The 15,307-nt window shown below is 45.1% G+C and overlaps 1 protein-coding gene across 1 annotated transcript in view; it reads left to right on the forward strand.

The window, feature by feature from the left end:
- Nucleotides 1-15,307, forward strand: part of HECTD4 (HECT domain E3 ubiquitin protein ligase 4) — a 467,625-nt gene that overhangs the window by 309,215 nt on the left and 143,103 nt on the right. Inside the window, 1 exon segment of the mRNA XM_030218637.1 lies at nucleotides 5,420-5,568. Within this exon segment, the coding sequence (XP_030074497.1) occupies nucleotides 5,420-5,568 (149 nt within the window).

A 15,307-nucleotide genomic window follows, 5' to 3' on the forward strand; every position in this document is an offset into this window, starting at 1 on the left:
GCTTCGGGGTGTCATGATCACAGAAAAACGTGAGCTCTTGGGCCACTGCCGATGAATGGCAGCAGCAGGCGAACCTTCCAACCAGGACTGTATTAAACAGGCAGGACCGGAACAGACTAGAAGTACAAAAGCACACAGGCAGGAACAGAGGAGCAGTGCTGGGCTAGGCAAGCACAGGGTACACAGGAACAGAGCTGGACTAGGGAAGAACATGGTACACAGGACCAGGTAAAGCAAGAGGAAAGACACTCAAACGGGCCACACGGCTGAACTGGTAACTGTGCACACCAGAGCCCTCTTACACAGGCCGCAAGGCTGACCTGGAACCCATGTAGAAAGGCAGAAGGCAAAAGAGAAGGCACGTACACACAAGCAGAGGCAAACTCAAGAAGGCTGAACATAAGCAGCAAAACTGCACTGGAGCCCACAGAAACACAAGGGGGCTACAGGCAAGCCCAAGCTCACACAAGCATATAAACAAGGACCTAGGCAGAACTCAAGGCAGAACAAACAAAGCGGAACATGAGGCAAGGCAGACTAGGCAGAACACTAGGTAAGGCAGAAGAGCCAAACCAGCAAACAAGCAAGGGACACAACAGAAGTGCCAACCAGGCACACAGACAACAAACAAAAACCAAGACAGAAGTGTTAACCCTAGCACACAGGCGAACAAATACGAAGGAAGGCAGAAGTACCACACAGGCACACTAGCAAACAAAAGCAACAAGGCAGAAGTGCCCACACAGGCTAAGAAACAAGGCAGAAGTGCTACAAGCACACAGGCAAGCATAGTAACATAGATGACGGCAGAAAAAGACCTGCACGGTCCATCTAGTCTGCCCAACAAGATAAACTCATATGTGCTACTTCTTGTGTATACCTTACCTTGATTTGTATCTGCCATTTTCAGGACCCAGACCATAGAAGTCTTGCCCAGCACTAGCCCCACCATCCAAACACCAGCCCCGCCTCCCAATCTCGGCTAAGCTTCTGAAGACACAGACCGTAGAAGTCTTGCCCAGCACTAGCCCCACCATCCAAACACCAGCCCCGCCTCCCAATCTCGGCTAAGCTTCTGAAGACACAGACCGTAGAAGTCTTGCCCAGCACTAGCCCCATCATCCAAACACCAGCCCCACCTCCCAATCTTGGTTAAGCTTCTGAGGATCCATTCCTTCTACACAGGATTCCTTTATGTTTATCCCACGCATGCTTGAATTCCGCTACTGTTTTCATCTCCACCACCTCCCGTGCGAGGGAATTCCAAGTATCTACCACTCTCTTCATGAAAAAGTACTTCCTGACATTTTTCTTGAGTCTGCCCCCCTTCACTCTCATATCATGTCCTCTCGTTTTACCGCCTTCCCATCTCCGGAAAAGGTTCGTTTGCGGATTAATACCTTTCAAATATTTGAACGTCTGTATCATATCACCCCTGTTTCTCCTTTCCTCCAGGGTATACATGTTCAGGTCAGCAAGTCTCTCCTCATACGTCTTGTAACGTAAATCCCATACCATTCTCGTAGCTTTTCTTTGCACCGCTTCCATTTTTTTTACATCCTTAGCAAGGAACGGCCTCCAGAACTGAACACACTACTCCAGGTGGGGCCTCACCAACGACTTATACAGGGGCATTAGAACCTGGAGACCTTTGGCATTGCAAAAGCCCTGAATGAATGTCCTCAACTTCCTTATGATGGCCTTCACTGATGATGTCATGACTACAAGAAAGAGGCTTGAAATCCCCAGAATACCAGATTGAGGCTTGAAACACAGAAGGCAAGAATGCAAGGGAAAAAACAGACTGAAGCCACCTCTGAAGCTGACCACCGGAAGACAAGGTGAGTCTGAAAGTGGGGTCAGGACCACAGTCGTGACACAGGGCCAATCAGGGCACAGAGCATTAGCACTAAGGGTAGTTGGCCAATGGCATTGCAGGTTACTTTTCCCCTCAGGAGTTTTCCTCTTTAGAAAAGGTAAGCTACAAAGAAAAACAGACCTCTGCTACAGCCATAATGCAGAGGACAGACACTACTTGCTTTCCAAACAAGGGAAATACACCGAAAGGTCAGCATTACATATCACTAAGCATGAATGTCCCCATTTTCACCACAAGGAGCTGTCGTTGAAGGAGCTGTTAGAGCAGGGTGAGCTCCCTCCTGAAGAGGGGGATGATCTCAAAGTACTGAATTGTTTCATAAACAGGAGTTCAGTACTCTTATTTCTGAGGCACTGGTGGTACTTTCCATTGTGGAGCCTTCTGCTTCAGCATCAGGAGTTCCATCTTCCTCAATTATGAGGGGGCTTTAGAGGTCCTACTAAGGCCTTCCCAATGCATCGAGATATTCAGGACCTCAATATAGCTGAATGGGTCTCACTGGATGCTTGACCGTGAGTGGGAGGAGCCATGGCTCGCCTCTACCCATTCATTCCAGAGGAGAAAGATAGCGTCCCAGGGTGAACTCTCTGGTTACAGCAGTGACTAAGATGACCACCTTGCTGGCGGAATGGGGCATTGCCCTAAAAGACCTATGCTTGCTGAAACAAGCCTTTGAAGTGGCCTCTGGGCCTTCAAGCGACACGCTTGGCCATTGAAAGGGCTCAGTTAAGACAAAGAAGGTTATTTTGATTCAGTCATTGCTACCTTGCTTCAGGCTCAGAAAAACTCCACATCCATGGCATATGCAAAGGTGTGAAAGATGTTGTAGAGCTCATGTTCTGAGTGTGGATTTCTACCTTCTCTGTTCAAATCGTTCACATCCTTATGTTTCTCAAGGCAGGCCCTCAGAAAGGATTGGCGTTGGGTTCTCTAAAGGTTCAGGTTGCAGCTTTGGCCTGTTTCAGGGGCCGACTACACAAGACATTCTTTGCGGCTCACCCAGACATCGTTCACTTTTTGTGGGGAGTGAGCCACTTGTGGCTTCCCTATCATATGCCATATCCAGAGTGGAACCTTAATTTAATCCTTTGGGCTCTTAAGAAGCCACTTTTTGAGCCACTCCAGATGGCCTTCTTGAAAGATCTTATGCTAAAGTCATGTTCTTGGTGGCTGTTGTATAGGCACATAGGGTTTCTGAGGTTCTGGCTATCGTCAGGATCCCTTTCTTTGCTTTTCAGAGGAAGGGGGTCTCTCTGCACACAGTTTTTCCTTTCTTCCAAAAGTGGTATCAGCATTTCAACTCATCCAATCTGTGGAGCTTCCATCCTTTCACAAAGAGGGAAAAGAGGCTCAATATATTTCCTTGAAGCTTTTTTTAAGTGCGTAGAGTCCTCATTAGATATCTGGAATTCACAAATAAGTTTTGCAAATTGGACAGACTGTGTTTTTTGGTAAGCAGAGGTTTGTCCTTATGGCTTCCAAGCCTGCAATTGCTAGATGGCGGAAGGAGACTATTGTGTCAGCTTATTTGCTTGCGGGAAAGCAGGCTCCTCAGGCCTTGTGGGCTCATATTATGAGTTGCACAACAGCATCCTGGGCGGAGACTCCCTTACTGTCTCCCGCAGATATGTGCAAGGCAGCAACATGGTTGACACTGCATACGTTTGCCAAGCACTACAGGGTGGACATTGCGGCATGCTCAGAAGCCGGTTTTGGAGCTTTGGTCCACAGGGCAGTGGTGCCAGGATCCCACCCGCTTTCGAGATTAATCCCACAGGTCCTGGAATAATAGAAAGCTATGTAATGGAAGGAGAATTTAGGTCTTACCTGATAATTTTCTTTCCATTAGTTCTTTCCGCTATTCCAGAGGCCCACCCAGAGGTTTTTGAGATGTTTAGTTGATGTGAAGTAATGGTCAAATAACTGTCATCTTACATGGTGCTTCCCGCATATCTCTTGTTCTCTACTAGTTGTCCAGAGATGAGAAGTCCAGACATGTTTGCTCATCTGGTTAGTGTTAGGTTGGTGAATTGTTTAAGGTGATTGTGTTTTTTCAAAGTTTCTCCTTACTGCTTGTTTATGTAAATACTGAGGAGGTGGATCAGATGCCAAGAGAGAGATGTCTACGCTCAGTTCTCTATCTCCATCTGCTGGTTGATGGACATGTCTATCCCACAGGTTCTGGAGTAGTGGGAAGGACTAATGGAAAGAAAATGATCAGGTAAGAGCTAATTTCTCTATACTTTATCTGAAAAAGATATTCCAAAACAAAATAGCCTCGCAGCTTAAAAAGTGTTAAAATCATCATCACTAAATGCAATTTATATTAAGTTAAAATAAATATGTGTGTGTGTATTTTGCTTATAATCTAGTACAAAGGACTTCCACAGTCTCAAGAACTTACAGTATCGTTTATCTCATAGTGTAAACATCGCACTAAACACAACAATATAAGAGATACTAAGGGGTCCTTTTACAAAACAGTGCTAAAAAGTGGCCAGTGCTGCTGTCAGCGTATGGGTTTCCTGCGTGCTGCAGCCACTTTTAGAATGACAGTAAAATGGCCACGTTTGGCGATTGTTTTTGTAATGGTCTTGCACTAATTTTCCCATTAGTGTATGGCCATTACCACTGGGAGCTCTTACCGCCACCTGTTCAGGAGGTGGTACGGGTTCCCACACTGCTCCTGTGCTATAATTGGATAGTGAACGGTAATGTGTCCATGTTACCCAATTCATGCAGGCACGCCTACTGTCCGCCCCCCAGACATTCCAGCTGGAATTAGTGCTCGCTAAGCAGAACACTGTCATGGGATGCCTCAGCACATCCCACAATAGTGCTCTTTTAGCACACTGTAGGCTTACCGTGCCTTTGTTAAAGGGCCCCTAAATGTCTTTAGTGAATCTTGGAAAAAGTTATTGAATACCCAAATTTAAAGTACTTATCTGAAAATTCCAATATTCAGTAAAGACACTTATTATCACTTATATTGTTGGATTTAGTGTGATGATTACGACTGTGGCAGTCCTTTGTTCTGCATTATAAGCGCTCTCTCTCTCTCTCTTTAAGTAATATAAACTGTAATCATTTAGTGATGATGTTTTTGTTTAACACTTTCCTGCTTTCCCTCTAATATATAATATTTATTTGTATTTTGCTCACATCTTTTCAGTAGTAGTTCAAGGTGAGTTACATTCAGGTACACTGGGTATCTAGAATTATCTAAAAAAAAAAAAAAAAAGAGTCGGTAGAGTTCTAGAATCCTTGGGGGTTCCCTCCAATTAAGGAATAACTGGACAAGCTGGAGTGATATAAGCTGTAATGCATGGCTTTAACGAGGAGATGTATACACAGTTGTGGAATTCGTTGTTGATGAGTTATTTTTGCAGGGTTCTTGGCTGCTTTGCTTTTGTAACTCTACTGATGCGTTAAATAAAGTTTAAAAAAAAAAAAAGCTGGAGAGGTAGAGCCTTTCAAAATAATAACAGAAGTTGCTGAAAATAATTGGATTTCCCAGTAATCATGTCTGCTTTTTTCTAGGCTCCATCATTTTACTGGGAGATTGAAATTGTTTCCTATGGAGATACAGATGATGACACTGGTCCTATAGTTTCATTTGGATTTGCTACTGAAGCAGAAAAGCGAGATGGAGCATGGACCAATCCTGTTGGCACATGCCTTTTCCACAAGTACGTATCACAAACATGAGAAATTTAATTTAAATATTTAGAACTTTGATCAATAGTTCTGATGAAATGGGAAAACAGGCCTGGATCTTGGTGGTAGTTGTCAGTGGTGGGATAAATTTGTTTCCATTTCACCCTCTGTTTGTACTCTGGATTATATGTAAACTAGTATAAAAGGCCCATTTCGGTAGGCAATGAAATGGGCGCTAGCAAGGTAATCCCCCCCTGCAGCGTCCTTCCTGTCTCCCCTGCCCCCCCCTGCAGCCACCCATCTGGTCTCAGGACCCCCTCCCCACCAACCCTCCTCTCCCCCTGCAGCTACCCATGTCCAGCGACCCTCCTCTCCCCTGCCCCCCTGCAGCCACCCATGTCCAACGACCCTCCTCTCCTTTCCCCTTGCCCCCCTGTAGCCACCCATGTCCAGCGACCCTCCTCTCCTCCTGCCCCCCCTGCAGCATCCCTTCTGTCTCCCCTGCCCTCCCCTGCAGCCACCCATCTGGTCTCAGGACCCCCTCCCCACCTCCCTCTTCCCTGCCCCCCCCCTGCAGCCATCCACGTCCAGCGACCCTCCTCTCCCCCTGCAGCCACCCATGTCCAGCGACCCACCCCTACCCCCCGCCCCAGCGCATCACCTAAGCCCCTACCCCCCCTCGGGCACATCAACCCCCTCGCCAGCCGCAGCCGCCAATACTAACGCTGTCCGGTCGCTGCTGCGTCTCCTGTTGAGCAGCAGCGGCCGGTACAAAAAGAAAAAAGCCAAAAAAAGATTTTAAACCTGAAACACTGCTCCGTAGACAGCCATCTGGCATTGGCTGTCATCTCTGCAGCCGCTCCTCCTCTCCCCTCTGACGTCGCTGCGCTCCTCCGGGGTCTTCCTGCAGGGGCAGTGACGTGGAGGGGAGAGGAGGAGCTGCTGCAGTGACGACAGCCAATGCCAGATGGCTGTCTACGGAGCTGTGTTTCAGGTTAAAAATCTTTTTTTTGGCTTTTTTCTTTTTGTACCAGCCGCTGCTGCTCCACAGGAGAAGCAGCAGCGGCCGGACAGCGTTAGTATTGGTGGCTGCGGGTGGTGAGGGGGTTGATGTGCCCGAGATGGGGGGTAGGGGCTTTGGTGATGCGCCGGGGGGAGGGTCTTGGGTGATGCGTCGAGGGGGGGGTAGGGGCTTGGGTGCTGCGCCGAGGGGGGGGCACGGAGAGCTGATTGGTAGGCAGGGGGAGGAGTAGGGAAACACGCTCTCCCCCTGCCTGGCTCGCGGTTTTGCAGGGCAGGGGCTTGGGTGTTGCGCCGAGGGGGGGGCACTGACAGCTGTTTCCCAGGCAGGGGGAGGAGTAGGGAAACACACTCTGCATGTTTCCCTACTCCTCCCCTTACCTTGGAATCAGCTGTCAGTGCCATCACTGACATCAGTGCATTCTAAACTGCCTAGCAGACCATCTCCGACGGAGCCACAGTCCCATGCACATTAGAACGTTGGAGAATTATTATATAGGATGTTGTAGTAGCATGAAACCAAGGGTTCTGTCCCGTCAGGAGTTGAGACTTTTCTACCTGTTGACCTGAGCTTGACTACCTAGTGATGTCAGACTAATCAGGACTTCCTTATCTGCCAGACCAATCTAGATGAATGGGTTATATTTTATTTATTATTTATTTATTAGGATTTATTTACCGCCTTTTTGAAGGAATTCACTGAAGGCGGTGTACAGTAAGAATAGATCAAACATGAGCAGTAGGCAATTAGAGCAGTAAAAATATTCGAACAACAATACAAAGTATGGCATGATATACTACTTGCAATGACAACACAATATGTACTAGAACATTATAATTGGTAGTGAGGGATAAGGCAAAGTTGTAACATATAGATGAGTAGGAAAATAGGAAGAATTAGAAAGTAAGGTGATTGATTTGAAGGAAGTTGCATGTGAGGTCAGAGAGATGGTTAAATATTATCTCAGCTAGGGTAGGAGTGGATTAACATGTCCCGCTGCAGTATGTGCAGCCTGAGTCAATCCTTGTGTGTGTGAGTGAGACTAACAAGTTAGTTACTTCTTCCATTCAAGGCTTGGTTGAACAGCCAAGCTTTCACCTGCTTCCTGAAGTAGGGATAGTCTTGTGTTAAGCGGAGCCTTTCAGGCAATGCATTCCAGAGTGTGGGGGCTACTCCGGAGAAGGCTCGCTTGCGGGTATCACATCGTGTAATGTCTTTTGGAGAGGGTGTAGTTAGTGAAAGTCCTTGGGAGGACCTTAGTGTCCTTGGCGGTGTGTGGAGGATCATCCTATTCTTCAGATACTCAGGGCCATTTCCTTTCAGGGCCTTGAAGATCAGACATAGAGTTTTAAATTTAGCCCTGTATTGTACTGGTAGCCAATGAAGTTTTTGCAAAAATGGTGTGATGTGGTCACGTCGTAACCTTCTATGAGTCTTGCTGCTGCATTCTGAATCAACTGGAGCTGGTGCAGGCCCTTTGTAGTCAGACCATTGTATAGTGCATTACAGTAATCCAGTCTTGATGTTACCATGGCATGCACAACTGGGATAAGATTTACCTTCTTGATGTAAGGAGAGAGGCAGCGTAGCTGTCGCAAATAGTAGAAGCAGCTCTTGAAGGTTGCTTGGATTTGGGGAATCAGAATAAGTGTTGAATCTAACTGTATTCCAAGGTTCCTGACTTGTGATTTGAGGGGGAGTTCATACTTCCCAAAAGGGATTTTGATGTCAGATATGTATCCACTTGTGTTAGGGACCAAGAGAAGCTTGGTTTTACTTGGGTTCAGGCAACGTTTGTTGTATTTAGCCCATTCTTGAATTAATGTTAGACAAGTAATCAGTTTATTCAAGGCTGTAGGTAAGTCTGGTTCAATGGGTATGAGTAGCTGCACATCATCCGCATAGATGTAGAACTGAGGGTCCATTGACCGAATCAGCTCAGCTAGTGGCTTGAGGTAGATATTGAACAGAATGGGTGACAGTATCGATCCTTGTGGTACCCCACAGGTCAGTGTCCATGGTGGTGATGAGTTGCTGCCAATCATTATGGATTGTTGCCTGTCTGATAGATAGGATCTGAACCATGCAAGTACTGTTCCATTGATACCTGTTTCTGTCAGTCGTGCTAGCAAGCTATCATGATCCACAGTGTCAAAAGCTGCTGAGAAATCTAGCAGTACTAACATTGAGGCAAATCCCTTGTCTCGGTTTCTGTGAAGATCATCTAGCGGGGATACGAGGACCGTTTCTGTTCCATAACCAGGTCTGAATCCAGATTGACATGGATGTAGCCAGTTACTCTTTTCTAGCCATTCATTAAGTTGAACACAGACTGTTTGTTCTATGAGTTTCCCTAGAAACGGGATGTTGGTTACTGGCCTGTAACTTTCAAGTTTGTCCTGGTCAAGGTTTTTTTTCTTCAGCAGAGGGCAAACCACTGCCCTTTTTAATGCTGTTGGTAGTTGCCCATTAGAAAGAGAGGTGTTCACAATTTTTGTGGCGCCTTCTTTAAGGCCCATACTTGACATGATGGGCAGGGATCGAGGGAGCAGGTAGTTGGTCGAAGGTCTCTTAGGATTTTGTCAAGGCTCTCCTCTGTCATTAGGTTAAGTGTTCCATCTGTCTCTGTTAGGAGGGGGCAAGTTTGTGCACCCCTGGTTGACTGGTTGGGCACTGGGTGGGATTGCCTGTAAATCCTGGTGGAGACTTTTAATTTTGTTGGCAAAGTATGCAGCAAAATCATTGCAGTTCGGTTTAGACTGGGCAGGCTGGTTTTGTTGTGGGGGTTCCAAGTAGGCTGTTTACTATACTGAACAGCTGCTTGGTTGAATTGGCAGCCTGTGCAGTGCATTGAGAGAAATACTGTTTTTTTGGTTGCTGTTAAGGCTAGGCGGTACTTTGCCATGTGCTTCCTGCAGTTTAGCCTGTCTTCATCCAGGTGAGATTTGCGGCATCTCCTTGCCAGTTTTCGTCCTTCGCGTTTAAGGATCCGAAGTTCTGGAGAAAACCAAGGTGAGCGTTTGTGAGTGGGGCATAAGACCTTTTTTAGTGGTGCTGTTTTCTCTAAGGCCTTGGCTAGGTGTGTATTCCAGATGTCAACTTGTTCTGCTACTGTTGTCTTTTCATCTATGTGCGGATAGTCCAAGGCCTCTAGGAAATTCTTAGCGGTCAACTTTTTTTTGTCTCTGATCTCCTTCCAAACTCTGGGAGGTGCCATTTGTTTCAGGTGGTCACTTAAGGAAAATTTAATTAGAAAATGATCTGACCATGATAGGGGTGTTATTTCAATACTGTTATCCCATAATTCTGGGATATCCACCCCTTTGTAGAATACCAGGTCTAGTATGTGACCCTTTTCGTGGGTTGGAGAATTGATCACCTGTGTAAATCCTACTGCTGTCATTGTGTCCAGAAAGGCATCTGTGGTGGTATCTGGGGTTTTGATTTGTAGATTGAAGTCTCCCATGATCACCAGCCTAGGGTAATTCAGAGTCACTTGAGTAATCAGGTCTAGGAGTTCTTGCACAGATAATGTGTTGTTACGAGGTGCTCTGTAAATCATGAGCAGCCAGATTGGCTTCTCCTCTTCAAGTTGGATTAAAAGAGATTCTGATCCATGTAGCTGGGGGAAGGATATTCTGTGCAGTTTGATTGTGTCCCGCATCAATACTGCTACCCCTCCACCCTGTCTTCCTGGTCTTGGTTGATGTTGGATGTTGAAACCTGTTGGGCATAGTTCAACCATTCCTAGGATGTGAAGATACTGTTCATTTATGGCATCATGGATCACCGAGGATTTCTTTCAGCTGATCTGGCATTCACCAATCCTATAGTTCCCAAGGGTGGTCTGGGGGTGCTGTGGGTAGGTTTGGTGTGACAGTGAGGTGATCTTTTAAGTACTGCTATGTAGGTGTTTGAGCTTTTGCACTTTTGCCTTCTCCCACACACCACTGGGATGCTTTCATGACTTATTTTTGTGTCAGAAGCTAGTTAGGCAAAATTTCACTGGGTGGCGCTGCAATCCACTCTTTGGAGTACACCCTGTAGATCAGCAGTCTTCCTAGTTGGCAATGCAGGGTTAAGGCTTTAATAGCTGAAAGAACAGACCTTTTCAAGTTGTAAATTCAGACCAGGCCTGTGAGATCAAAGTCTTACATCAAATAGAGAAACAAATGTCTGCACTTAGCACTTCTATGTGAAATTCTTAGAGACAGGGCATAGGTTTCCTTTAGTTTTAAGGCATCTAAAAGATTCATAGAAGTAGATTATGTAGTTAAAATAATTTTTTTAACTCACAGATTGCAGGTATGAACTTTAGAGTTTCTGGTTCTGATATCCTTGGATGGTCCAATTGACTTTATTGTTCCAGAGGAAGGATAGATGTAAATAAGGATTCTGCTCCAATCTCAGAGCATGAGGAGAGTTATTTAGGGGAGATAAAATTTCCTTTCTCCAGCCAAAAATAAATGGAAGAAGTTCCGAGTAAAATTGAGGACTGGTACCTCAATACAGACTGAGCAGAAGTATAGCCCTCTATTAGCAGTTAGAGACAAGAGACCAAATACTTGTGAAACATGCACTGTGTAGCCAACCTTCTTTAGTTTTTCACTGTCTCCAGAAGATAGTAGATGAGCATCTCTAGTGCAGCATTAGATTGATATTACGGTTTACTCCTGGGCCCAGTTGCAGAACTGTGCGCCTGGTTGAATTTGGGCAATCAATTTTCAAAAGGGTGACTATGACAAAATGAGGAAAATGGTTAAAAAGAAGCTGAAAGGGTCGGCCACAAAGATTAGGAGCAGCAGTAAAGATGCTGGATGGATCCGTAGGAGAGAGGGAGAGCTGCTAGTTTCATAGGAGAAGTGGAGTTTGTAGATTGGGGGAGGGGGGGGGGTCAGAAGAGTTGCTGGACACACATGGGGGGGGGTTAGGAGAGTTTTTAGACTCATGGGGGGGGGGGGGGTCAGGAGAGTTGCTGGACTGGCATGGGGGAGGGAGCAAGAGAAAGTTTATACCTGCAGGGAGGAGGGGGAATGGGGGTGTCAGGAGAGTTGCTGGACTGGCAGAGGAGCAACAGAAAATTTTGACCTGCAGAGAAGAGGGGGAATGTGGGAGTTGGGAGAGTTGCTGGACTCATATTGAGGGGGGTGTCAGGAGAGTTGTTGGACTCACATGAGGGAGGGGGAGAGAGAAAATTTGGACCTGCTGGGAGGAGGGGAAATTGGGGGGTATCAGGAGAGTTGCTGGACTGGCAGGTGGTAGGAAGCAAGAGAAAATCTGGACATGTAGGGGGGAATAGGGGGGGTTAGGAGAGCTGCTGGATTTGCTGGTAGGGGGCTCCAAGAGAGATACTTGACTGGTAGGGGGAGGCAACAAGAGACAATCTGGAGGGGGAGGGAAATGGGGAGAGGTGGGACTGTGGGAGATGCAGGGAAGGTGGGGGAAAGATGCTGGATGCACAGAGGTAGGGACACATGCTACACTGGGTATTGAGAGGAGGTGAGAGGGAATAGAAAGAAAAGAATGCCCTCCTGGGGGGGGGGATGGATGTGAGAGATTCTGGATGCTACATGGAGACTGGAGCGGAGAGAGGTCTAGATTGGACCATGTGGGAAGAATAGGAAAGATTCTGGGCCATGTTGGGCAGGAAGAGTAGAGAGAAAGAAACTTGGACTTGGGGAGGGATAGAGACACAGAAGGGGAATGCTGAACACAAGGGCAGCATAGGGTCAGAGAGACAGGGGGTGATGTTGGACACAGGGGGTATAAGGACACGTGGTGATGCTGAACAAGGGGGGCAGGGATATATAGAATGGAGATGTTAGGCAGGGGAAGGGAGATACTAAACATGGAGGCAGTATAGGGACAGGAACATAGAGAGAAGATGGATTATAGATATGGAGAAAGAAGAAATGTCATATGGACAGAAGACTCTGGCAAGAAAGTTAAGAGAAAACTGAGGAAAGTAGAAACCAGAGTGGGACTAATAAAATCAGAAAAAAAATCAAATGTCCAGACAACAAAGGTAAAAAAAAAAAAAAAAAAATTCTTATTTAGTGACTTGAAAATGTCAGTTTGTAGAAAGTGCATCTGCCAGAGTTGGGTATCAGGCATGGCATTGGTCCGTGGCAGAAATTTGGGAGGGACCCCAAAACTCTGTACCAGGCTATGCCGCCTGGCTTGGTTCAGGCAGGCTTGGAGCTCCCCTGGCCAAGGAGTCATGTACAATGGCCTTGGCTGCACCCCTCTCCTAACACTATGCCCTTTATCTGGTATATTTATATTTTGAATCACTAAATAGCTCCAGTCTTATTGAATACAAAATATCTTTATTAAACAACTGTTGGGTCCCGGCCTGAGAAAGTCCTTTGTTGGCACGCTGCCAAACAGAATTGGTTAAAGGGATATGGTGGTTCCTCCTGATGAAGAGAACGAAATGCGGTCCTGCATAGAGGAGCCGATGCTTGCTTAAGGACTGGAGTAACAGCAGTTATGAGATTGAAAGTCTCATTCTGCTTATGTAGTGCCTGAAATCTATTGCAAGTGGAGGTGTTCATCCCCAGAGAAGTGTGTTGGGGTTTGTCTTGAACTTTCATGAAACTTTATGTGAAACCGGAAACCGGAAGAGCAGAGTGAATGGACACATGCAAAGGTCCCGTATTTCTAATTCTGTGAAGTCTCTTTGAGAGACAAGAAGTTATGAACTCTGACACAGTGTGTAATGATATTCAAGAAAGTCATGTATATATAAATCCTCCTTGTTATAGATTTTCTATGCAGGTACTATAAGGTGTGAATGAGTATGGAAGATATAAGAGAACATTGTTTGTGAATAAAGGTTTTAAACACACGTGAGCAGGTTTTGAAGCACACGTGTTTAATAAAGATATTTTGTATTCAATAAGACTGGAGCTATTTAGTGATTGATAATACGAGTGCTCCAGCAGCTCTATTGAGTCCCTAATTGTATAACATTATTATATATATATATTTATATTTTGCTCAGAATAGGGGGAAACACATCTATCTCTTTCTATTTCTCTGATGGTGGTCTTCAAGCAAGGTCCGACTTCTTAAGGTTTCAGTTTAATATCTGTCTACGTATTTGCATTTCTAGTTTACAGACACTTATTTTGCATTTAGTATTTGTGTTCTGTGTGCTTGACCAAGGCTAGGTGGACACACTGAGGCTCGCCATCCTGTTTCCTCTTAAATACTTTTTCTTCCTTTCTTAATTATCTTAATTATAATTACCCTTCCTACCTAATGAATATGTATCTTTCCAGAATATTCTGTTTCCTGTTATGATGAATCACGTTCCAACACGTTTAATCAAATTCTATCATTTATTCCTTCATTATATTGACAGGGCCTGTCATGCACATAAGCATAAGTTTTCATTAGATAATGGATAAAGTTACCCTGTTACTACCCCCACCCTCGTGCTATGGCTACAATTTTACCCACACCGTTCTCCTTTTGATTGTTTATCTGGATACAGTAGATGTCCTTAGTCATAGGAGTCTCTGTCTTAGTTGCTGACCAGCAACTTATCACAAGTTAGCATAGGCCAAAAGTCAAACCACAACCTTAGAAGGGTAGTTTTCAGAAAAAGCACATTATAACTCTCTTGCAACTCTTAAGTCTGATCCCAGCTCAAGAAAAGCAAAATAGCTATATTACAATAAAAACTAGAAATATGTATGGTTTGCACCTTTTCATGGCCTCTATGATATGCAAATGCCAGAAAGCTCTATGCTTTGGTTAATAATCTACTTAACACACAATCCCTGACTGTAAACAATGAATCTACTCCCTCTGCAGACCAACTAGCAAATTAATTTGAGGAAAAAATTAACAAATTTAGACGAAATGAAAGGCTCCATCACCAATATTGACAATGTAGTCCTCCATCTATCAATTCTGCCATATGCCACCCAGTAGATAGAACATGGTCTGACTTCTCCCCTCCCACATTGGATCAGGTAAAATTTTTTCTATCCAAGTACGCAACGTCACAATGTATTTTAATCACATGTCTCATCTATCTTGTAAGGTCAGCTCCCAACCTATTTATCAATTGCGTACAATCACATTGGTCCCTCGTGTTATCAAATGGACTCTTCCCTGAAAATAATGGCAAAATAATTCTAATATCTATCCCAAAGAATCCCAAGGCCAGTAGAAGCGAAGCATCTAATTATAGACCTGTAGCCTCTATATTGGTGAAAGTGATGGAAAGTTTATTAGCTAGTCAGCTCTTGGAGTTGCTACAGGCCTTTTCCATCCTTCATAGTACACAATCGGGATTCTAAGGTCAGCTCCTAACCTATTAATTGCGTACAATAATCACATTGGGCCCTCATGTTATCAAATGGACCATTTCCTGAAAATAATGGCAAAATAATTCTAATATCTATCCCAAAGGAATCCCAAGGAAGCGAAGCATCTAATTATAGACCTGTAGCCTCTTGGAGTTGCTACAGGCCTTTTCCATTCTTCATAGTACACAATCGGGATTCTGGCTATCCTTTAGCACTGAGACAGTGCTCACCACCCTTATTGCAAATTTCAGGAAACAGTTGAGCATGGGCAGAAAAATCATAATTTTACAATTTGATATGTCTAGTGCCTTCGACATAGCTGACCATAATGTATTCTTATACTTATTAGACCACTGTGGGACCCCTGGGATTGTAGTCCCAGTGTCCTTAGAAACCACCGGGGAAATAACTTGCAAGTGGGAGATT

The sequence above is a fragment of the Microcaecilia unicolor genome, chromosome 11 (assembly GCF_901765095.1).
Source record: "Microcaecilia unicolor chromosome 11, aMicUni1.1, whole genome shotgun sequence".
Classification (NCBI taxonomy): domain Eukaryota; kingdom Metazoa; phylum Chordata; class Amphibia; order Gymnophiona; family Siphonopidae; genus Microcaecilia; species Microcaecilia unicolor.